At 43.8% G+C, this 24,740-nt stretch overlaps 1 protein-coding gene across 1 annotated transcript; it reads right to left on the minus strand.

The window, feature by feature from the left end:
• Positions 1-18,743: 18,743 nt before the first annotated feature.
• Positions 18,744-22,052, minus strand: LOC146206777 (uncharacterized). Its single transcript, XM_084591568.1, has one exon. It carries the CDS (start codon positions 22,012-22,014, stop codon positions 20,746-20,748), a length of 1,269 nt encoding a protein of 422 aa, XP_084447694.1. The 5' UTR covers positions 22,015-22,052; the 3' UTR covers positions 18,744-20,745.
• Between the last annotated feature and the right edge of the window lie 2,688 nt (positions 22,053-24,740).

The following is a 24,740-nucleotide window of genomic DNA, read 5'->3' on the forward strand; positions in this document are numbered from 1 at the left end:
AAAGTTTTGTGCACGTCTGCGGAGCTCGTCGCTCCCTTGAGTCCTCGCTGCTGCCTCGACGCATTTTCTGCTGACATGGCCAGGTCAAAAGCACGCTGAAATGTCAAGTCTTTCTCCGCGAACCGTCTCTATTGGAGGTGCTCTTCGCGGATGCCGCAGACGAATCTGTCGCGAAGCATGACGTCTTGGGGCAGCATGGTGGGATTCGTTAGAGCAGTTGTGTCTCCTTGTGCCGGTGGAGTCGATGTTGCAGACGTTGTCGTCAGTACTCCGAAATTGCAGTCGGCTGTCAAACTTCTGAGGGCTGCGATGTAGTTGCTGATCGATTCTTCAGGCAGTTGGTCGTGTCACTGGAAGATGTACTGGCTGTACAGCTCTGATGGTCTAAGGTCGAAGTGCTTTTGAAGAAGTGTGATTAAGTCTTGATAGCTGACTTCTCCCGGAGTCTTCGGCGCAACCAGCGCGCAGGCAGTCTCGAGAGTATCGGTTCCGCAAAGCGTCAGGAGGAGCGCGCGCTTCTTCACTTCGTTGGAGACGTCGGTTGAAATGAAGTAGAAAGTTAGGCGCTGCACCCACGAAGACCAATTTTTGCCGTTAAGCGGCTCAATGGCGCCGTGCATCGCTCCTGTAGCCATGGCCTGAGTTTCAACTGCGTCTGCTCTAAATACAACTTCTCGTCGCCAGTGTTATGTTTGGGGGGTCGGAGCCCCGTGAGCGAGAAACCTCTCGATTCGGTTGCTGGGTAGAGACAACCTTATTGTGCGTTGGGAAAGAGGGGAAGAGAATAAAAGACAGAAGCGCTAGCGCCTGTAAAAAGGCATTGCTTCACGTGCCCTGGTCGCGCACATGGTCCGAGGACGGCCCAGTTCCGAGGCAGCGTACGGCTAGGGTTTCGTCCACGCGTCATCGTCGGCGCAGGTAGGGGGGACCCCCGCTGGTATTTTCCGACGCGGCCGGCTCGCTGGTGCAAGGAGGCATGGCAACTGGAGCGGCTGTGCGTCTGTTTGCTAGGAGGCGGTGTGGCACTGCGTCTGTTCGCATATACAACAAGGCCAATGATATTTTTAATCTGCTGTCGCAAATAAATTTTATGACTGACAATATTATTTTTGATTCGTCTTCTTAAGAATCTCTTCGGGACTTAATAATTGTGAAGAAATTATCGTCAAAGACTACGTATCGTAGACCCCAATTAAAAAAAATTGCTGATGTTTTGCTGAACAGAATATCAAGCTTATTGCGAAGACAGTGCCAATACGATAGCTTCGAAAGAGAAGCAGCGCCCGCACAGAAGTTCGTCGTCTCTGTTATCTCACTGGTGTGAAAAAGCGTCTGTCACTGTGGCTGCCGATGCGACGTCTTGGACCGCATTTCCTAAAATCCGGCTATGGTGGATGCAGGGGATTAGCAGTAACATCTAACATGAGGACAATCTAAAAGGACAGTCAAAAACAATACTCCGACTCGTTTCTCCACACAGCCGCGGTTTGACGGACTGTTGCTGTCCAACTGATCTGCACAGCCCGATGGGCTCGATGAATAGGCGATGCGCGCTGCCCTTAGTCGGGACCGTCAAAGCAGAGCAGCTGAACGCAACACTAGATAATTACCAAGCGCGACAAGCCCCCGCGCGAGGACGAGGGCGACGTTTGTTGTCACTCGACGCCCTCTGGCCATATCTGGGGGGTATTCTGTAACGCTCTCAATACAAAACCAGTCTCAAACCGCTCAACTTGCCCTGCTCCTATTGCTCGGCGGCCATGTTGAAATTTTGTGTCATCACTGATCTCACCGGTGACTGCGGTTACGTCATCAACAAGACTAAAGTGGTGACGTTGCCCATGAGCTCAATATTGACTGAAATTGTGAGCGAAACGAGGTAACCCCAAAACCAGTCAACTTGAGTAGAGCGAAAATGGCGGCTGTGTTCCTTGCGATGCGGTGGCTGTGTGACAGTTGTGTCGTAGCGATCCACGGCGTAGGAGGGAGGACGAAGACGCGTTTGACGTACCGGACTAGTTGTTCCGACTCTCAAATCGGAAACCAGCAGAAAATTGGAGTGACAGTGCGGCGATTGCCGACGAACATCGATGAACGGGGGCTCACGGACGAGTGCGCAGTCGCTGCGGCTGCATGTGCACCTCGTTTTTTTGCTATCGGGTGCTGCCAGCTTGCGTCGGGAACGTAACATCGTTTGCATCGCATAGGCATCGATCAGCAGGTGCGTGCGCCGATAGCGGAAGCCATCGGCCGGAACGCTGATTGTCGTCAAGGCGCCGCGGTGCGATATGGAAAGAAGTCGCTAGGCAAGGGGTTCTACGTTGTGAACATCACAGTAGCGAGTAAATTTTGGTTTTGACTGTGTGTGTTTGGCTACGAGTTCGAAACGTCATTGTAAACTTGTATTGTGCCTATTTTATTACAGATCTGCGACGCGAACATACGCACTTTTGACCCTTGCTGCCCCGTGGGACCAAGGACTCCATACAACGCGTTCGTCTAGCGGTACTCCTGCGCGCCAAGAGGTGAACGAAGGCCTGCTAAACGCCTGCGACTTTTCCTTGGGTGAGCTGTAAAAAACCCGCGTCGGTTATCGAACGATATTGAATATATGCATTAATATGTGCAATCGACCACATGTTGAAAGTTGGCTTCTCTGCAAGTCTTGTTTTCTAACCAAAAGGACTCGTTCCCTCTCGCAATGTTAAGAAACGAACAGAGGAAAGATCTTTTTTTCCAGCTGTTGTCTTCGAGATAACCCAGCGACACCTGACGAAAGTTCAATACCTATATATACCTCAAAATACAGGACGAAGGGACTAGGGATTCTAGTGTCTTGCCCCCATTCGTTACGCTCCCTCCCTACGACACGTTCGCTACTCGAAAATGTGAGTACGCTGCAAAAAGCGGCTGCTTCTTTTCGTTCCAGCAATAAATAGAAGAGTGTTGTGTGATAAAAAGACCTCTTGGTTGGAATACGAGCCACAGAGAAGCTCACTTGTATTCCGGCGAGTGATCGATTGTCTGAATTCGCTGAAGCTGCATGCTTAAGACGGCGTAGTTATGCTATGAATGCTTGTTAAAGTACAAATTTAGTGTTATGGCAGCAGCAACCAAATATTCCATGTTTGAAATCTCTTTACTGCCTAAGAAATCATATTGCTTGTGTTGTGCAGGTAATCTTAACATATTTTTGTTTATATCACTGTGAAGCTACAAGGCTATCTTTACAATTATGCTTGCTTGGACAGCCCTGTGACACGTTGCCAACACTACTGTGAATGTTTACCACCTCACTGTGGGCTAGTTGGTATGGATCTCTGATTGTATACTAGAACATGCAAAAGGCGGACTTAAGTGGATGTCATTGTTTGGTTATGCAGGAGACAGTGACTACCCACTGGAGTCATGGCTGCTTACACCAATGCCAAGTCATCCCAGACCCAACTTGCTGTCCCTTCTCTGTTATCACCTTGCAGCCTGGCACAGTTGGCTGTGGTCACTAGCTTTGTGGTAAACATGCTTAAACCGAAAGGCGTAGCGTTACAGCAAGGTAATAAATATCCATGACGCTTATTGGAATCAGAAAATGCCACCAATGCTTTTTTACTGCCACACATACTCAGTAGAAGCACTTATTTCTTGGCCGCTGTATTTCACTCGAGTGTTTATATTGAGAGAGACATCATACATACCAGCACAGTTACCTTGATATACAATGACCATACAACATTGACATGTATATTGCAGAATAATTATTGGGCTCAAAGAAGCCGCTTCCTTTCAACATATTGAAGCTGCCTATACAAATAGGTACTGTATGCATGGTGCCGTGTGCAAAACGCTTACATATCAGAGGTAAAAATGCCAGCTGGATGGTATAATACTAGAGATCTTGCTCGCAGTGCTAAATGCTTTAACAGCTGTTAGGAGAATGGTGTACAAATACTAGGCTGCAGTGCCCACAATGATTGCTGAATGATTACAAAATTGTAGTGAAAATAAAATAAGCATCACACATACATTGTTAAGGCAATGTGTGAGCAGATGTTATGTACACTAATAAAACGTGTAAAACTGCAAGGGGACTGCTGAGCAGTTTGAAGACAGTAGAGGCAGGTAAAACATGAGCATTAAAAAATATTTTACACCATAAACATGGTCGAACGAGAGAAATAAGATGGCTACTCAATACAAAACAGCACTAAACAAGGGTTGAGGAGGAACCTTGGTTTGCTAGCCAAAATCGCAATGTGGGTTCGGCTTGCAAACTGAGGCTCCCCTCAAACCTTGTTCAGCGCTCTTTCATACACCATAAACATGTGATAAGCACCCATTTACATAATTGCCACCTACTTTTGACCTTGGAATTTATTTTCCAAGTCGTTTTCAACAAATTATCTGAAAAAGCATCTTTTGTGCAAACTGGCCTTTCAATTGAAATGGTTTGTACATAATGCACACAACATGGAAAGGTAATAGAATGAGGAATGTGTGTAAAATGAACATCTTTTTGAAACACTACACAGACTCCATGATGGCACTTCAAAACTAGCACACATTCTTCGCCGTCAAGGTAATCTGCACACCTCACTGGTGGGCCCCTTGTTTATGATAAGAGTAGGGAAATTAAGCAGATTCACCAGCTCGCCTCTGGCATCACGCACCAAGCTTGCGTCATGTGTTTGCCTTTCCCGTCGAAAAGGGGGGGGGATACCGTTCAGCATGAACAGACACTGACAACGTTCCAACAATGTGCCACTAACAAGCACAGCTTGCTGCGCGAAAAACAACATACTACACATCCCTGTCCAGATCTTGCTGAACAAGTTCGTCCTCTCCTCGGTCACTCTAACAAATTTCTGAATAAAGTATTTTCTTTCACTGAAACCACCAAAGGAAGCATTAACATCGCAGTTTGTGTACCTTATAGAGACTAAACAATCAACATCAAAACATCAACGGAATATCGGGAACAGAGCCCGATGTGGCCGAAGTCAACTGGCTGCAAAGCACAGGAGTGACTGTCACCGTGGCTTGCACGAGGAGTCCGTGGTGGAGGGTCGTGTGTCGGATCTCGTTTCCCGCACTGCAATTGCCAACTCTTGCATAGTAGCTGCCACCTGCCTTACTGCAAATGCAAACTTTCTTCTGTCGGCAGACACAGTAGAGTAGCCTTCATGATCTTCTTGTATTTTCTTTTAAACAAACAGAACAGCAGACCACATACCTCCCACTTGTCGATCTTGCCATCGATAGGAAACACTGTTTGACAACGCTGTTTGACTAAGTCATCAGTAAGCTGATGACTTAGTCGATTTTCATACCTAGCGCTTTCACCACGCTGATCACTGCAGGTTCGTAGCCTTCATTGTTTTCAATCGGATTTTTACAGCTGCTCACGACATCCGCACAGGACCTCGATTTCAGGCGACGCACGAAAAATAGCAACTAGCCGAGGAGTCAGCTGTTTTCTGGCAAGCCGCCATGTGCACTCTTTGACGCCAGCAGCGTGCCCTCGCGGAGACAAAACGTTACTGAGGAGCGAATTTAACTGCAATTCCTAAAACACATCTCCTTATGCTTGATGTTAGTTAGTTGTAAATGGAGTTCCTCAGCAGAATAAACATTTATCGACTTTACTTACTGCGTATTAACTGCGCCGTTTCATAAAAACTTAGGAGACGGTCCCTCGTCGGACTCGGCTAGCGTTGCGACAAATGTGTAGCAGCAGGCACGACCGCGGAACGGGGAGCTCAGGGGCGGAGTCATGCTACGAGTCACTGGCAATTGGTCGATTTTGTAATCCGTCACGATTGATGTCTTAAGGTCACGTGAATGACGAGTCAAATTTGACGTCACGCTCTACAACTTGAGAGCGAAATTGAGAGCGGGGGGAATTCTGTAACGCTCTCAATTTCGCTCTCAAGTTGTGTTTACTATCGACAGTGTTTACTATCGATGGCAAGAGCGACGAGTGGGAGGTATGTGGTCTGCTGTTCTGTTTGTTTAAAAGAAAATACAAGAAGATCATGAAGGCTACACTGCTGTGTCTGCCGACAGAGGAACGTTTGCATTTGCAGTAAGGCAGGTGGCAGCTACTATGCAAGAGTTGGCAATTGCAGTGCGGGAAACGAGATCCGACACACGACCCTCCACCACGGACTCCTCGTGCAAGCCACGGTGACAGTCACTCCTGTGCTTCGCAGCCAGTTGACTTCAGCCGCATCGTGCTCCGTTCCGGATATTTCGTTGATGTTTTGATGTTGATTGTTTAGTTTCTATAAGGTACACAAACTGTGATGTTAATGCTTCCTTTGGTGTGTTCAGATAAAGAAAATGCTTTATTCAGAAATTTTTTATAGTGACCGAGGAGAGGACGAGCTTGTTCAGCCAGGTCTGGACAGGGATGTGTAGTATGCTGTATTTCGCGCCGCAGGCTCTGTGTGTTAGTGGCACATTGTTGGAACGTTGTCAGTGTCTGTTCATGTTGAACGGTATCCCCTCCCTCTTTTCGACGGGAAAGGCAAACACATGACGCAAGCTTGGTGCGCAATGCCGGAGGTGAGCTGGTGAATGCTTAATTTCCCTAGTCTTAGTATAAACAAGGGGCCCACCAGTGAGGTGTGCAGATTACCTCGAAGGCGAAGAACGTGTGCTAGTTTTGAAGTGCCATCATGGTGTCCGTGTAGTGTTTCAAAAAGATGTTTATTTTACACAGATTCCTCATTCTATTACCTTTCCATGTTGTGTGCATTACGTACAAACCATTTCAATTCAAAGGCGAGTTTGCAGAAAAGATGCTTTTTCTGATTATTTGTTGAAAACGACTTGGAAAATAAATTCCAAGGTCAAAAGTAGGTGACAATTATGTAAAGGTTTACTTATCACATGTTTATGGTGTATGAAAGAGCGCTGAAGAAGGGTTGAGGGGAGTCCCAGTTTGCAAGCCGAGCCCACATTTCCATTTTGGATAGCAAACCAAGGTTCCTCCTCAACCCTTGTTTTGTGCTGTTTTGTATTAAGTAGCCATTTTATTTCTCTCGTTCTACCATGTTTATGGCGTAAAATATTTTTGATTGCTCATGTTTTAGCGCCCTCTACTGTCTTCGAGCTGCTCAGCAGTCCCCTTGCAGTTTCATGCGTTTTATTAGTGTACATAACATCTGCTCACACATTGCCTTAACAATGTATGTCTGATGCTTATTTTATTTTCACTAGAATTTTGTAATTATTCAGCAACCATTGTGGGCACTGCAGCCTAGTATTTGTGCACCATTTTCCTAACAGCTGTTACATTTAGCACTGCGAGCAAGATCTCTAGTAGTATACCATCCAGCTGGCATTTTTACCTCTGAGATGTAAGCGTTTTGCACACTGCACCATGCATACAGTACCTATTTTTATAGGTCGCTTCAATATGTTGAAAGGGAGCGGCTTCTTTGAGCCCAATAATTATTCTGCAATATACATGTCAATGTTGTATGGTCACTGTACATCAAGGTAAGTGTGTTGGTATGTATGATGTCTCTATCTCAAAAAAAAAACACTCGAGTGAAATACAGCGGCCAAGAAATAAGTGCTTCTACTGAGTGTATGTGGCAGTAAAAAATCTCTAGTGCCATTTTCTGATTCCAATAAGCGTCATGGTTATTTACTACCTTGCTGTAACGCTACGCTTTTCGGTTTAAGCATGTTTACCACACAGCTAGTTACCACAACCAACTGTGCCAGGCTGCAAGGTGATAGCAGAGAAGGGACAGCAAGTTGGGTCTGGGATGACTTGGCATTGGTGTAAGCAGCCATGACTCCAGTGGGTAGTCACTGTCTCCTGCATAACCAAAGAATGACATCCACTTAAGTCCGCCTTTTGCATGGTCTAGTATACAATGAAAGATCCATACCAACTAGCCCACAGTGAGGTGGTAAACATTCACAGGAATGTTGGCAACGTGTCACAGGGCTGTCCAAGCAAGCATCATTGTAAGGATAGCCTCGTAGCTTCACAGTGATATAAACAAAAATGTGTTAAGATTACCTGCACAGCACAAGCGCTACGGTTTCTTAGGCAGTAAGGAGATTTCAAACATTGAATATTTGGTTGCTGCTGCCATAACACTAAATTTGTACTTTAACAAGCATTCATATGCATAACTAGCCCGTCTTATGCATGCAGCTTCAGCGAATTCAGACAATCGATCACTCGCCGGAATACAAGTCAGTTTCTCTGTAAGGCTCGTATTCCAAGCAAATGGTCTCGTTATCACACAGCACCCTTCCAGTTCTTGCTGAAACGAAAAGAAGCAGGCGCTTTTTGCAGCGTACTCACACTTTCGAGTAGCGAACGTGTCGTAGGGAGGGAGCGTGACGAATGGGGGCAAGGCACTACAATCCCTAGTCACTTCGTCCTGTATTTTGAGGTATATATAGGTATTGAACTTTCGTCAGGTGTCTGGGTAATCTCAAAGACAACAGCTGGAAAGAAAAGAGATCTTTCCTCTGTCTTTTTGGTTAGAAAACCAGACTTGCAGAGAAGCCAACTTACAGCAAGTGGTCGATTGCACATATTAATTCATATAATCAATATCGTTCGATAACCGACGCGGGTTTTTAACAGCTTACCCAAAAAAAAGCAGCAGGCGTTTAACAGGCCTTCGTTAACCTTTCGGCGTGCAGGAGTACCGCTAGACGAACGCGTTGTTTGGAGTCCTTGGTGCCAAGCGAGGGTCAAAAGTGCGTATGTTCGCGTCGCAGATCTGTAATAAAATAGGCACAATACAAGTTTACCATGACGTTTCGAACTCGTAGCCAAACAAACAGTCAAAACCAAAATTTACTTACTGTGATGTTCACAAAGCGACTTCTTTCCATATCGCACCGCGGCGCCTTGACGACTATCAGCGTTCCGACCGATGGCTTCCGCTATCTGCGCACGCACCTGCTGATCGATGCCTATGCGATGCAAACGATGTTACGTTCCGGACGCAAGCTGACAGCCCCCGACAGCAAAAAAAAAAACGAGGTGCGCATGTAGCCGCAGTGGCTGCGCACTCGTCCGTGAGCTGCGTGAGCCCCCGTTCATCATTGTTCGTCGGCAATCGTCGCACAGTCACTACAATTTTCTGCTGGTTTCCGAGTTGAACAGAGTCGGAACAACTAGTCCGGTACGTAAAACGCGTCTTCGTCCTCCCTCCTACACCGTGGATCGCACAGGCACAACTGTCACACAGCCAGCGCAACGCAAAGAACACAGCCGCCATTTTCGCTCTACTCAAGTTGACTGGTTTTGGGGTTACCTCGTTTTGCTCACAATTTCAGTCAATATTCAGTTCATGGAAAACGTCACCACTTTAGTCTTGTTGATGACGTAACCGCAGTCACCGGTGAGATCAGTGATGACCAAAATTTCAATATGGCCGCCGACCAATAGGAGCAGGGCAAGTTGAGCGGTTTGAGACTGGTTTTGTATAGAGAGCGTTACAGAATTTCCCCCCAGCTTACTGAAGAGTGTCAGCGTTCTCAGTGTTTACTATCGATGGCAAGAGCGACGAGTGGGAGGTATGTGGTCTGCTGTTCTGTTTGTTTAAAAGAAAATACAAGAAGATCAGGAAGGCTACACTACTGTGTCTGCCGACAGAGGAACGTTTGCGCTTGCAGTAAGGCAGGTGGCAGCTACTATGCAAGAGTTGCCAATTGCAGTGCGGGAAACCAGGTCCGACACACGACCCTCCACCGCGGACTCCTCATGCAAGCCACGGTGACAGTCAGTCCTGTGCTTCGCAGCCAGTTGGCTTCAGCCACATCGGGCTCTGTTCCCGATATTTCGTTGATGTTTTGATGTTGATTGTTTAGTTTCTATAAGGTACACGAACTGTGATGTTAATGCTTCCTTTGGTGTGTTCAGATAAAGAAAATGCTTTATTCAGAAATTTGTTATAGTGACCGAGGAGAGGACGAGCTTGTTCAGCCAGGTCTGGACAGGGATGCGTAGTATGTTGTATTTCGCGCAGCAGGCTCTGTGTGTTAGTGGCACATTGTTGGAACGTCGTCAGTGTCTGTTCATGTTGAACGGTATCCCCTCCCTCTTTTCGACGCGAGAGGCAAACACATGACGCAAGCTTGGTGCGCAATGCCGGAGGTGAGCTGGTGAATCTGCTTAATTTCCCTTGTCTTATTATAAACAAGGGGCCCACCAGTGAGGTGTGCAGATTACCTCGAAGGCGAAGAACGTGTTCTAGTTTTGAAGTGCCAGCATGGAGTCCGTGTAATGTTTCAAAAAGATGTTTTTTTACACACATTCCTCATTCTATTACCTTTCCATGTTGTGTGCATTATGTACAAACCATTTCAATTCAAAGGCGAGTTTGCAGAAAAGATGCTTTTTCTGATTATTTGTTGAAAACGACTTGGAAAATAAATTCCATGGTCAAAAGTAGGTGACAATTATGTAAATGTTTGCTTATCACATGTTTATGGTGTATGAAAGAGCGCTGAAGAAGGGTTGAGGGGAGCCTCAGTTTGCAAGCCGAGCCCACATTTCCATTTTGGATAGCAAACCAATGTTACTCCTCAACCCTTGTTTTGTGCTGTTTTGTATTGAGTAGCCATCTTATTTCTCTCGTTCTACCATGTTTATGGCAGAAAATATTTTTGAATGCTCATGTTTTAGCGGCCTCTATAGTCTTCGAGCTGCTCAGCAGTCCCCTTGCAGTTTTACGCGTTTTATTAGTGTACATAACATCTGCTCACACATTGCCTTAACAATGTATGTCTGATGCTTATTTTATTTTCACTAGAATTTTGTAATTATTCAGCAACCATTGTGGGCACTGCAGCCTAGTATTTGTACACCATTCTCCTAACAGCTCTTACATTTAGCACTGCGAGCAAGATCTCTAGTAGTATATACTACTAGAGATCTTGCTTTTACCTCTGATATGTAAGCGTTTTGCACACTGCACCATGCATACAGTACCTATTTGTATAGGTAGCTTCAATATGTTGAAAGGGAGCGGCTTCTTAGAGCCCAATAGTTATTCTGCAATATACATGTCAATGTTGTATGGTCATTGTACATCAAGGTAAGTGTGTTGGTATGTATGATGTCTCTTTCTCAATAAAAACACTCGAGTGAAATACAACGGCCAAGAAATAAGTGCTTCTACTGAGTATATGTGGCAGTAAAAAATCTTTGGTGCCATTTTGTGATTCCAGTATGCGTCATGGTTATTTATTACCTTGCTGTAACGCTACGCTTTTCGGTTTAAGCATGTTTACCACACAGCTAGTTACCACAGCCAACTTTGCCAGGCTGCAAGGTGATAGCAGAGAAGGGACAGCAAGTTGGGTCTGGAATGACTTGGCATTGGTGTAAGCAGCCATTACTCCAGTGGGTAGTCACTGTCTCCTGCATAACCAAAGAATGACATCCACTTAAGTCCGCCTTTTGCATGTTCTAGTATACTATCAAAGACCCATACCAACTAGCCCACAATGAGGTGGTAAACATTCACAGGAATATTGGCAACGTGTCACAGAGCTGTCCAAGCAAGCATCGTTGTAAGGATAGCCTTGTAGCTTCACAGTGATATAAACAAAAATGTGTTAAGATTACCTACACAACACAAGCGCTACGGTTTCTAAGGCAGTAAAGAGATTTCAAACATTGAATATTTGGTTGCTGCTGCCATAACACTAAATTTGCACTTTAACAAGCATTCATATGCATAACTAGCCCGTCTTATGCTTGCAGCTTTAGCGAATTCAGACAATCGATCACTCATGATGGAAAATAGCGCCAAAGTACACGAAGGACGGAAGGAAGTGAGACACGGACAAGCGCTTGTCCGTGTCTTTCGCGCTATTTTCCATCATGAATGTTAACCAACTCACCCAACTTTCACCATTACTTAATCGATCAATTGCCGGAATACAAGTCAGCTTCTCTGCAAGGCTCGTATTCCAACCAAAAGGTCTCGTTATCACACAACACTCTTCTTTTTTTCATACATTATGCACTTCTAGTTCCGGACACTAGTTTGGAACTTGTGTAGACTGGCAACGATCTGGCGTCTTTTCCATTGTGCGAGCCATTCTCGTCAATATAATTAATTTCTAGTTCCGAACTCAAGTTTTAAACTTGTCAGACCTGCTTCGATCACGTGTCTGTTCGTTTGTGCGAGCTTTTCTCCTTAATATTAGGCCCTTCTAGTTCCGGACACTAGTTTGGAACTTGTGTAGACTGGCAACGATCTGGCGTCTTTTCCATTCTGCGAGCCATTCTCGTCAATATAATGAATTTCTAGTTCCGAACACTAGCTTGAAACTTGTCAGACTTGCTTCGATCACGCGTCTGTTCGTTTGTGCGAGCTTCTCTCCTTAATATTAGGCCCTTCTAGTTCCGGACACTGGTTTGGAACTTGTGTAGACTGGCAACAATCTGGCGTCTTTTCCATTCTGCGAGCCATTTTCGTCAATATAATGAATTTCTAGTTCCGAACTCTAGCTTGAAACTTGTCAGACTTGCTTCGATCACGCGTCTGTTCGTTTGTGCGAGCTTCTCTCCTTAATATTAGGCCCTTCTAGTTCTGGACACTAGTTTGGAACTTGTGTAGACTGGCAACAATCTGGCGTCTTTTCCATTCTGCGAGCCATTTTCGTCAATATAATGAATTTCTAGTTCCGAACTCTAGCTTCAAACTTGTCAGACTTGCTTCGATCACGCGTCTGTTCGTTTGTGCGAGCTTCTCTCCTTAATATTAGGCTCTTCTAGCTCCGGACACTGGTTTGGAACTTGTGTAGACTGGCAACAATCTGGCGTCTTTTCCATTCTGCGAGCCATTTTCGTCAATATAATGAATTTCTAGTTCCGAACTCTAGCTTTGAAACTTGTCAGACTTGCTGCGATCACGCGTCTGTTCGTTTGTGCGAGCTTCTCTCCTTAATATTAGGCCCTTCTAGTTCCGGACACTAGTTTGGAACTTGTGTAGACTGGCAACAATCTGGCGTCTTTTCCATTCTGCGAGCCATTTTCGTCAATATAATGAATTTCTAGTTCCGAACTCTAGCTTGAAACTTGTCAGACTTGCTTCGATCACGCGTCTGTTCGTTTGTGCGAGCTTCTCTCCTTAATATTAGGCCCTTCTAGCTCCGGACACTGGTTTGGAACTTGTGTAGACTGGCAACAATCTGGCGTCTTTTCCATTCTGCGAGCCATTTTCGTCAATATAATGAATTTCTAGTTCCGAACTCTAGCTTGAAACTTGTCAGACTTGCTTCGATCACGCGTCTGTTCGTTTGTGCGAGCTTCTCTCCTTAATATTAGGCCCTTCTAGTTCTGGACACTAGTTTGGAACTTGTGTAGACTGGCAACAATCTGGCGTCTTTTCCATTCTGCGAGCCATTTTCGTCAATATAATGAATTTCTAGTTCCGAACTCTAGCTTGAAACTTGTCAGACTTGCTTCGATCACGCGTCTGTTCGTTTGTGCGAGCTTCTCTCCTTAATATTAGGCCCTTCTAGCTCCGGACACTGGTTTGGAACTTGTGTAGACTGGCAACAATCTGGCGTCTTTTCCATTCTGCGCGCCATTTTCGTCAATATAATGAATTTCTAGTTCCGAACTCTAGCTTTGAAACTTGTCAGACTTGCTTCGATCACGCGTCTGTTCGTTTGTGCGAGCTTCTCTCCTTAATATTAGGCCCTTCTAGTTCCGGACACTACAGTATTTCCCGCTCGATTTAATCCAAACGCCAGACTATTTAATCATAGCGCCATAGAATTTAATCTAGGCGCCACAGAAAATAATCCAAGCGCCAAAACATTTAATCCTGCCGCCACTGATTTTAATCTGTGCCCACTCCAACAATTCCTGGACAGCCAAGGCCATTAAATTTATTTCATCAACCCTATAATCATGCGTATCAAATAATTGGGCTTTCTGAGCGTATTAATATGAATAATGTTGTCAAGCGATTTTGGTGGGTCATGTGACAGTGTAATGTGATTTGGTGTGACATGCGCGTAAATTCGCCCATTTTTCAACTGTATCATCATGGGTGTCAAATGAAAGGGCTTTTCGAGCTTAATAAGGAGAATATAGCAGTAAAACAATTTTGCTGAGTTACATGACAGTGTAACATGATTTCTCTTGACATGCGCAATAATTTGCTTGTTTTTAACCCTATAATCATGGGTATCAAATGATCGAGCTCTCTGAGCATATTAAGATAAATAAGGTTGTAAAGCGATTTTGATGAGTCATGTGACAGTGTAACGTGATTTGGTGTGACATGCGTGATAATGTGCCCATTTTTCAACGATATGATCACGAGTATCAAATGAAAGGGCTTTTCGAGCTTAATAGCGCTATTATTGCAGTAAAACGATTTTGCTGAGTTACATGACTGTGTAACATGATTTCTCTGGACATGCGCGATAATTTGCTTGTTCTTAACCCTATAATCATGGGTATCAAATGATCGAGCTCTCTGAGCCTATTAAGATGAATAAGGTTGTAAAGCGATTTTGATGAGTCATGTGACAGTGTAACGTGATTTGGTGTGACATGCGCGATAAGGCACCACTTTTTCAACAGTATCATCATGGGTATCAAATGAAAGGGCTTTTCAAGCTTAATAACGCTGTTATTGCAGTAAAACGATTTTGCTCAGTTACATGACAGTGTAACATGATTTCTCTGGACATGCGCGATAATTTTTTTCAACCCTATAATCATGGGTATCAAATCATCGGGCTTTCTGAGCGTATTGAGATGAATGTTAGTAAAGCGATTTTGATGATTCACGTGACAGTGTAACGTGATGCGTGATATTTTTAGCTTTTGGCACCCTATAGTCATGTGTTCCTAATGATTCAGATTTTTGAGAGTAATGAGGCGAATGTTTCAGTAATGAAGTTTCAGTAATTTCAGCCACGAAGCATTTAACTCAATGGTATCCGAAATTCTTTCCATGTTTGGCCAATGTATTCCTGTGGTTTCGACGCATGAAATGCCGCATGAATGCTCAATTAGGTTTCTGGACTTGCGACTGCATTTCTCTAACGAGCAGACCTGCTGGTCCTATCATCCCAGGGGTGAGAAACCTCTCCTGCCTTTTATGCCTGCCCATATTAAACTCGTTAAGAGAGGCATAGTAAGACTTTGTTTTCAAAATGCGCTTCAGAAGTCCTGTGAACATCATTTCCAGGATAGTTTTAGCAACCAGGTCGAGCGCCTGTCAGCCACCGGATATCCCCTGAACGTTCTGGTGTCCGTGGCCGGTTCCGCGGGCAAGAAACGAGGATGACATCACACACAGGCGGCGTTCAACAGGGAGCACAGAAGTGTGGTCGTAATGCCCTACATTCATGAGGTCGGCCACCGCCTCAGAAAAGTCGCGAAACGTTCAGGGGTTGACGTCGTCTTTTCAGCGCTAATAAGTTTTCGCCCTTTGCGCAAAGGTAAACAAACCTCTGATCGCCCGTGGATGTGGGATGACTCATTCGGAACAACTCTTCCCCTGTAAAACCGGCGTCGTGTACTCCCTGCCCGTATCCTGTGAGAAGAGATACATTGGCCAGACAGGCAGCTGTCTCAACATTAGGCTTCAAGAGCACAGGAAAAACGTAAACAGCATTGCAATTTCCGGGCACCTCGCCATGCACTGCAAAAAGTGTAAACATAACGATGATGATCCGGACGAAACCTGCTACCAACATTTCAATCGCTGCACAATTCTTGCTAGAGGACGGGATAGGATATCCAGGGAAATCGCAGAAGCGTTCGAAATCCATAGCGCAAATAAGCAATGTGTGAGTGCACCCTCCCTGTGCTTGTTGCAAAAAGAATTGGAATTTCTCAGATGCAGGGTAAATGTTTAATCCTTTTCATTATTGCCCCTCTCCGCTAATTTGTTAATCACTTTGTGCCACGATTTTAGTTCCGTGTTTTTTACCGTTATATTTTAATGCTCTTACTTACCATTTTGGCTATGTATATATCTGTTTTTACCGGTTTTACTTCCCGTCCCGGCTTCTTACATCGTGGTTTTATCGCTTTTAGGCTTTTTGGCCTTTCACCTTTTTTTACCCTTTTTTTATCGTTTTTATCGTTTTTACTCTTGGACGTGACGACACTGTTTCGGTGATTGTGCAGGATCGCATTTGCCCCCCCCCCCTCTTTGTACCTTATATATGTGTCCTGCTTCGGAATAAAATTTCAGTTGTTAGTCAGCGCCTGTGCCTTTGTCTCCGTTCCTTCGTGTTTCGTCCCGTTCCTTGCGCTGTTTAATTTTATTAGTTTCAGTAATATAGCTTTGCTGAGTTACGAGGTCATGTAGCGTGATATGGTGTAACATCCGCGATTGTTTCCCTCATTTTGAACCGTACAATCACAGGTATCAAATGAGTCGGTGCTTTGAGAGCAGAAAGATGAGTACTGGAATGAATGAATATTGCTGAAATATGAGACATTTAGACTTGACACAATTGATATCCCTTTAAATAAAGACTTTTTGCAACCCTATCAGCACCAGCATCAAATGATGAATAGTCTTTTATAGCACGCCAAGGCAAATACTGCAGTAATACCTTTTTTCTGAGTGATTTGGCACAGTTACGCGGTTTGTTTTTAGATAAGCGGTAATACATCACATTCTCAATGTTATCATGATGTTTGCCAGAATCATCCACTGAGTGCAGCAAAACTATTTTGCAGTAAAGCTTTTCTGCTGAGTCATGAGACGATGTTGGGTAAATTGGTTTGACATGCGCGATAATACGCTTTTTGCATCCCTATTGCGCTTGGTGTCGAATAAATCGGCATAAAAGGCTAAAACTACAGAAAAATAATTTTGCTACATGACCTCGTAACTCACCAAACCTATATTACTGAAACATTCGCCTCATTACTGTCAAAAACCTGAATCATTTGAAACACATGACCATAGGGTGCCCAAAGCTATAAATATCACGTATCACGTTACACTGTCTCATGACTCATCAAAATCTCTTTACAACATTATTCATCTTAATATGCTCAGAAAGCCCGATCATTTTCTTTAACCTTATAATCATGGGTATCACCCATGATTATAAGGTTAAAGAAACAGCAAATTATCGCGCATGTCAAGAGAAATCATGTTATACTGTTATGTAACTCGGCAAAATCGTTTTGCTGCAATATTCGCCTTATCAAGCTCAAAAAGCCCTTTTATTTGATACCCGTGATGATACTGTTGAAAAATGGACGGATTATCGCGCATGTCACACCAAATCACGTTACACTGTCACATGACTCCTCAAAATCGCTTTACAACCTTATTAATCTTATGACGCTCAGAAAGTCCGATCATTTGATACCCATGATTATAAGATTAAAGAAAAAGCAAATTATCGCGCATGTAAAGAGAAATCATGTTACACTGTCATGTAACTCAGCAAAATCGTTTCACTGCTATATTCGCCTTATTAAGCTCGAAAAGCCCTTTCATTTGACACCCATGATGATACAGTTGAAAAATGGGCGCATTATCGCGCATGTCACACCAAATCACATTACACTGTCACATGACCCACCAGAATCGCCTGACAGCATTATTCATATTAATACGCTCAGAAAGCCCAATTATTTTATAAGCGTGGTTATAGGGTTAATGAAATAGATTTAATGGTCTTCGCTGTCCAGGAACTGTTGGAGTGAGACCAGATTTATTTATTTATTTATTTATTTATTTATTTGGAAATACTGCCAATCCCAATCGGGATTATTGCAGGAAGGGCACACAAATTTGGAAATACACAACAAAGGTACAAAAATATACAGCGTTACAACGGTTTGAAACAGTAGTACAGTTAATAGCAAGTATTTGATAATAACGGATTACAAATAACATGAGAGTAACTAAAAAAATGCCTGAAAACACACCACAACGAAGCACACTTGACATTAACATAGAACACTGAATGAGTTTGAACTATGATTATAACTGACATTGTAAAACGAGTAGGTGGGCTTCATAAGACTGCAAAAAAGTTTCTAAAGATGAACGTGTTATACATGATGGTAGGTTGTTCCATTCTCTAATTGCTGTCGGGAAAAATGTATGTTTAAAACAGTCTGTGTTAAAGCGATATTCTTCCAGTGTTTGTGAATGTCTATGTCGTGTTGCTCTTGTGTCTGGTTTTGCAATATACCTCGAAGTATCTATGTTTATCATTTTATGAATGAGTTGGTAAAGCAGTTTCTGCCGTGCAAGCCTGGCGCGGTTTTGTAACGTGAGTATTCCAGCTTTGTTTATTAGTTTTGTGGGTGAGTCCGTTTGTCTGTACTTGTTATAGATGAATCTAGCAGCTTTCCTCTGGACGCCCTCTAGTTTTTTTATTAGTTTATCTGTAAACGGAAACCAGGCTACATTTGCGTATTCAAGTACGGGTCTGACAAAAGTATTATACGAAAGTAATTTAATGTCTGATGGGGCGTCTCGGAGGCGCCTCTTAAGAAAAAAAAGTCGTTTTAGTGCTGATGATGTAATGAAGTTCACGTGAGTGTCCCATTTAAGATTATTTGATATAATTAGGCCTAGGTATTTATGCTGTGTAACTGTGGGAAGCGGAATATTGTTTAGTGTGTATGAAAATTCGGACACACTATGTTTCCTGGTAATTCGTAACACGGCTGATTTTTCCGTATTAATGCTCATCTGCCATTAGCGCACCATTCACGTACTGATTTTAGTGCATCATTAAGTGCTACATGATCAATTGGCGAATTTATTTCATGGTATAATATACAATCATCAGCAAAAAGCCTCATATTAACACGAACGCTAGCAGGTAAATCATTTATGAAGATTAGAAATAAAATAGGAGCTAGAACGCTGCCCTGGGGTACACCTGACGTGACTTCAGTTATTGTGGACTTTTCACTGTTAAGCTCTACAAATTGTAACCGGTCAGATAAATAGCTTTTGATCCAGTTAATGATTGTTCCTTTGCCTAGTGTGGATTCTAACTTTAGAATTAATTTGTTATGCGATACACGATCGAATGCTTTAGAGAAATCTAGTAAAATCAGGTCTATTTGCTTTTGGTGGTCGATGCTAAGAGAAGCATCATGTATTAGTTCTACTAGTTGAGTGACGGTGGATAGGTTTTTACGGAAGCCGTGCTGAAATGGTGATATAATGCGTTGATCTTCCAGGAATGTTGTTATATGTTTTAAAATTAAGTGTTCCAGTAGTTTACATGCAGTACTTGTTAGTGAAATGGGCCTATAGTTACACGCTTGATTTTCACTTCCACTTTTATGGATAGGAATTACCCTTGCGATTTTCCAATCTGCGGGAAGGAAAGATGAGGCTAAAGATTTGTTGAAAATAAGGCATAAGTATTTTGCGACCCATTCCGCATATCTTCTAAGAAATGTGTTTGGGATTTTGTCTGGTCCGGGTCCTTTTTTGGTATCTAAATTTAGCAAGAGGTTAAATACGCCAGCCTCGTCAATTGTTAGTGGTTCAAGGCATATGTTGGGAGCTTTTATGTGTGGTAAGTTGCCATCATCTGTAGTGAAGATCGAATGAAAGTAATTATTCAGTGAGTTCGCTCTGGCTTTGCTTTCGTCAGGACTCATTATGGTCGTATTATGTTGTTTTGGGTTTAAGTAGTGCCAAAACTTTCGCGGAGAGCTCTTGAGAAAACTAGCAAGTTTGCAAGAAAAATAGTCAGCTTTGGCGACTTTTATTTTTGATTTCATATTCCTGATTGCAACGGAGAGAATAGAAGTTCTTGTGCTACTGGGTTGTGCTTTTAAAGATTTTCTCAGCCGCTTGACTTTGCGTTTGGCATGGATGATGTCACGGTTGATCCACGGGCTGTGCTTATTTGTTTTCTTAGTTTTAACTGGCACAAAGTTACCTATGCAAAACGATATAATGAGTTTGAATCTTTGCCACAATTTTTCAGTGTCGGTATTAGTGTCTAAGGCGAGTTGTTCAAAAGAAGAGAATTCAAAAGACAGGTGATCGAGTATGCTGGTGTCATCTGCTTTGTGGAAATCAGGAAATGTTACGAATGATTTCGAGTGCGTTAGAATGTCATGAATAGGTACATTGCATAATGTTATCTTGTGATCTGACATACCATCTAGAAGCTGAAATTTTGCTTTTTCTGTTGGGAAGTGATCACTAAGGAAAACTATATCAAGTATGTTTGAACTGCCACCTTGTACACGAGTTGGTTTATTTATTATTTGACATAAATTAAACGTTAGCATGGTATCAAACAGTATGTCTGCGTGTTTAGAATGATGTTGCATAGTGTTCCAGTTAACACAGGGTAAATTGAAATCGCCCAATAAGATTAACCTCGATCCAAGCAAGTGCCTAAGCATGTAAGCGTGCAAGGAATGCAGAACATCGGTGTTTGAAGACGGGCTGCGATACACGCAGCCGATAAAGACTGGTCGCGGTGAATACAGGAGTTTGCAAAATATTGCTTCGACATCTTCGACGTCAGGCAGAACCTCGAATGGGATTTCCTTTTTTATTAGGATAGCAACGCCCCCGCCACGTGTCAGCCTATCCTTTCTCACAATTGCATAGTTGGGGAGAGTTGCTTCGAAATCTTTTATATTGTTTGTTAACCATGTTTCTGTGATGGCAACAAAATCAGGGCTGATGCAGAGGAGGAATGATTCAAGGTAAGTTGTTTTGTTCACTATGCTGCGAACGTTCATGTTAGCAAATGTTATTTCGGAGGCTGAGGCGGGTGGCGGGAACGTAGCGACCGTGTTTCGGCTCTGTCGTTTTTTTGGTTAGCAGTCCGGGAATCTGTTTCAGTTGAAGCGACACTGTCTTTCTGGTTTTTATGGTTAGCCGTCTGCGTGTAAGATCGAAGCAAAACAATACTTTGTGTCTCGTCATCCCATCGGTACAGATCATTGTTGATTCGTAACTTATCGAAAACCAGGGAAGCTTTCTGCCCTGAATCTTTCATTTCCTTACCAGTTTTCCAGAGCTTTTTTCTAATTTCACGCACTCTTGGTGAAAAATCTTCACCAATCGAGTAATCAGTGTTTTTTAATTTTGTACAGGTTCTTAAGATTGCAGATTTGTCTCGAAAATCCCGCAGCTTTAGAATTACAGGCCTGCATTTTGTCGCTTCTGGTTTGCCCAGCCGGTGTATTCTTTCTATGGCTACCTGTTCGACCTTTAGTGTGTCCCTGAAGATTTCGCCGTTAACTAAATTTTCAAGTGAGCTGTTACTTTCCTCGGGGTCTTCAGGGACCCCATACACGATTAAGTTATTTCTTCTCGAGTAGTTTTCCAGGTGGTCGATTTTCTTTTCAAGGAATGCCACTGTTTCCTGCAACGTAGCGACTTGGTTTAAGCAGGTGGAAACCTTATCATCAAGAGACGTTAGCCTTTCTAGTTTGGTGTCTATTGAAGTGAGCCGCTCCTCTTTAATAACCTTCAGGTCGTCTGCAATTTGCTGCAACTGTCTAGAAAGTTGTGATATGTCGGGACCAGGGTTAGTTTCCACGTCTCCAGCAAGCAGTAGCAGTTGTACAAGATGGACAGATAAATCATAAAGCAATGGACACGCAAGCCGAGGGCACGGCAGCACAATCAAACAAGGGTTATTCGAGCGGATACATTTTCCATAATGTTTGCTCACCTGCACCAAGAAGACAAACGGATTAGACTGCATAGTTGCAGAGCTGCCGTGCCCTATGGCTCGCGGGTCGTGATGTCCGGCCTTTATATTCGCCCACGAAGCTTGCAGCGCCGCCAGTGTGTCGCTGAAGATCGCCCGGGCTTCTGATGTTGATTTTCCAGGGCGGCCATGCTGTATCACATCGTCATGAAGCACTGCAGCCGGCAAGCAGCATGCGCGATGATCCGGTTTCTTTGCGTCGACGATCGTAGCTGGCGTGACAGGCGCGTCAGTCCGTGGCGGTATCAGCACCAAGACTCCGATTAGCTGCACCAAGAAGACAAACGGATTAGACTGCATAGTTGCAGAGCTGCCGTGCCCTATGGCTCGCGGGTCGTGATGTCAGTGGTGGCAGGATTAAATGTTTTGGCGCTTGGATTATTTTCAGTGGCGCCTAGATTAAATTCTATGGCGCTATGATTAAATAGTCTGGCTTTTGGATTAAATTGAGCGGGAAATACTGTAGTTTGGAACTTGTGTAGACTGGCAACAATCTGGCGTCTTTTCCATTCTGCGAGCCATTTTCGTCAATATAATGAATTTCTAGTTCCGAACTCTAGCTTGAAACTTGTCAGACTTGCTTCGATCACGCGTCTGTTCGTTTGTGCGAGCTTCTCTCCTTAATATTAGGCCCTTCTAGCTCCGGACACTGGTTTGGAACTTGTGTAGACTGGCAACAATCTGGCGTCTTTTCCATTCTGCGAGCCATTTTCGTCAATATAATGAATTTCTAGTTCCGAACTCTAGCTTTGAAACTTGTCAGACTTGCTTCGATCACGCGTCTGTTCGTTTGTGCGAGCTTTTTTTCTTACATTATGCACTTCTAGTTCCGGACACTAGTTTGGAACTTGCGTAGACTGGCAGCGATCTGGCGTCTTTTCCATTCTGCGAGCCATTTTCGTCAATATAATGAATTTCTAGTTCCGAACTCTAGCTTGAAACTTGTCAGACTTGCTTCGATCACGCGTCTGTTCGTTTGTGCGAGCTTCTCTCCTTAATATTAGGCCCTTCTAGTTCCGGACGCTAGTTTGGAACTTGTGTAGACGGGCAACGATCTGGCGTCTTTTCCATTATGCGAGCCATTTTCGTCAATATAATGAATTTCTAGTTCCGAACTCTAGCTTGAAACTTGTCAGACTTGCTTCGATCACGCGTCAGTTCGTTTGTGCGAGCTTCTCTCCTTAATATTAGGCCCTTCTAGTTCCGGACGCTAGTTTGGAACTTGTGTAGACTGGCAACGATCTGGCGTCCTTTCCATTCGGCGAGCCATTCTCGTCAATATAATGAATTTATAGTTCCGAACTCTACCTTGAAACTTGTCAGACTTGCTTCGATCACGCGTCTGTTCGTTTGTGCGAGCTTCTCTCCTTAATATTAGGCCCTTCTAGTTCCGGACGCTAGTTTGGAACTTGTGTAGACTGGCAACGATCTGGCGTCTTTTCCATTCTGCGAGCCATTCTCGTCAATATAATGAATTTCTAGTTCCGAACTCTAGCTTGAAACTTGTCAGACTTGCTTCGATCACGCGTCTGTTCGTTTGTGCGAGCTTCTCTCCTTAATATTAGGCCCTTCTAGTTCCGGACACTAGTTTGGAACTTGTGTAGACTGGCAACGATCTGGCGTCTTTTCCATTGTGCGAGCCATTCTCGTCAATATAATGAATTTCTAGTTCCGAACTCTAGCTTGAAACTTGTCAGACTTGCTTCGATCACGCGTCTGTTCGTTTGTGCGAGCTTTTCTCCTTATTATTATGCACTTCTAGTTCCGGACACTAGTTTGGAACTTGTGTAGACTGGCAACGACCTGGCGTCTTTTCCATTCTGCGAGCCATTTTCGTCAATATAATGAATTTCTAGTTCCGAACTCTAGCTTGAAACTTGTCAGACTTGCTTCGATCACGCGTCTGTTCGTTTGTGCGAGCTTCTCTCCTTAATATTAGGCCCTTCTAGTTCCGGACGCTAGTTTGGAACTTGTGTAGACTGGCAACGATCTGGCGTCTTTTCCATTCTGCGAGCCATTCTCGTCAATATAATGAATTTCTAGTTCCGAACTCTAGCTTGAAACTTGTCAGACTTGCTTCGATCACGCGTCTGTTCGTTTGTGTGAGCTTCTCTCCTTAATATTAGGCCCTTCTAGCTCCGGACACTGGTTTGGAACTTGTGTAGACTGGCAACAATCTGGCGCCTTTTCCATTCTGCGAGCCATTTTCGTCAATATAATGAATTTCTAGTTCCGAACTCTAGCTTTGAAACTTGTCAGACTTGCTTCGATCACGCGTCTGTTCGTTTGTGCGAGCTTTTTTTCTTACATTATGCACTTCTAGTTCCGGACACTAGTTTGGAACTTGCGTAGACTGGCGGCGATCTGGCGTCTTTTTCATTCTGCGAGCCATTTTCGTCAATATATTGAATTTCTAGTTCCGAACTCTAGCTTGAAACTTGTCAGACTTGCTTCGATCACGCGTCTGTTCGTTTGTGCGAGCTTCTCTCCTTAATATTAGGCCCTTCTAGTTCCGGACACTGGTTTGGAACTTGTGTAGACTGGCAACAATCTGGCGTCTTTTCCATTCTGCGAGCCATTTTCGTCAATATAATGAATTTCTAGTTCCGATCTTTAGCTTGAAACTTGTCACACTTGCTTCGATCACGCGTCTGTTCGTTTGTGCGAGCTTTTCTCCTTAATATTAGGCACTTCTAGTTCCGGACACTAGTTTGGAACTTGTGTAGACTGGCAACGATCTGGCGTCTTTTCCGTAGTGCGAGCCATTCTCGTCAATATAATGAATTTCTAGTTCCGAACTCTAGCTTGAAACTTGTGAGACTTGCTTCGATCACGCGTCTGTTCGTTTGTGCGAGCTTTTCTCCTTAATATTAGGCATTTCTAGTTCCGGAAACTAGTTTGGAACTTGTGTAGACTGGCAACGATCTGCCGTCTTTTCCATTGTGCGAGCCATTTTCGTCAATATAATGAATTTCTAGTTCCGAACTGTAGCTTGAAACTTGTCAGACTTGCTTCTATCACGCGTC

Source organism: Amblyomma maculatum, chromosome 1, assembly GCF_055883805.1.
Source record: "Amblyomma maculatum isolate TAMU_Amacu chromosome 1, ASM5588380v1, whole genome shotgun sequence".
Lineage (NCBI taxonomy): Eukaryota > Metazoa > Arthropoda > Arachnida > Ixodida > Ixodidae > Amblyomma > Amblyomma maculatum.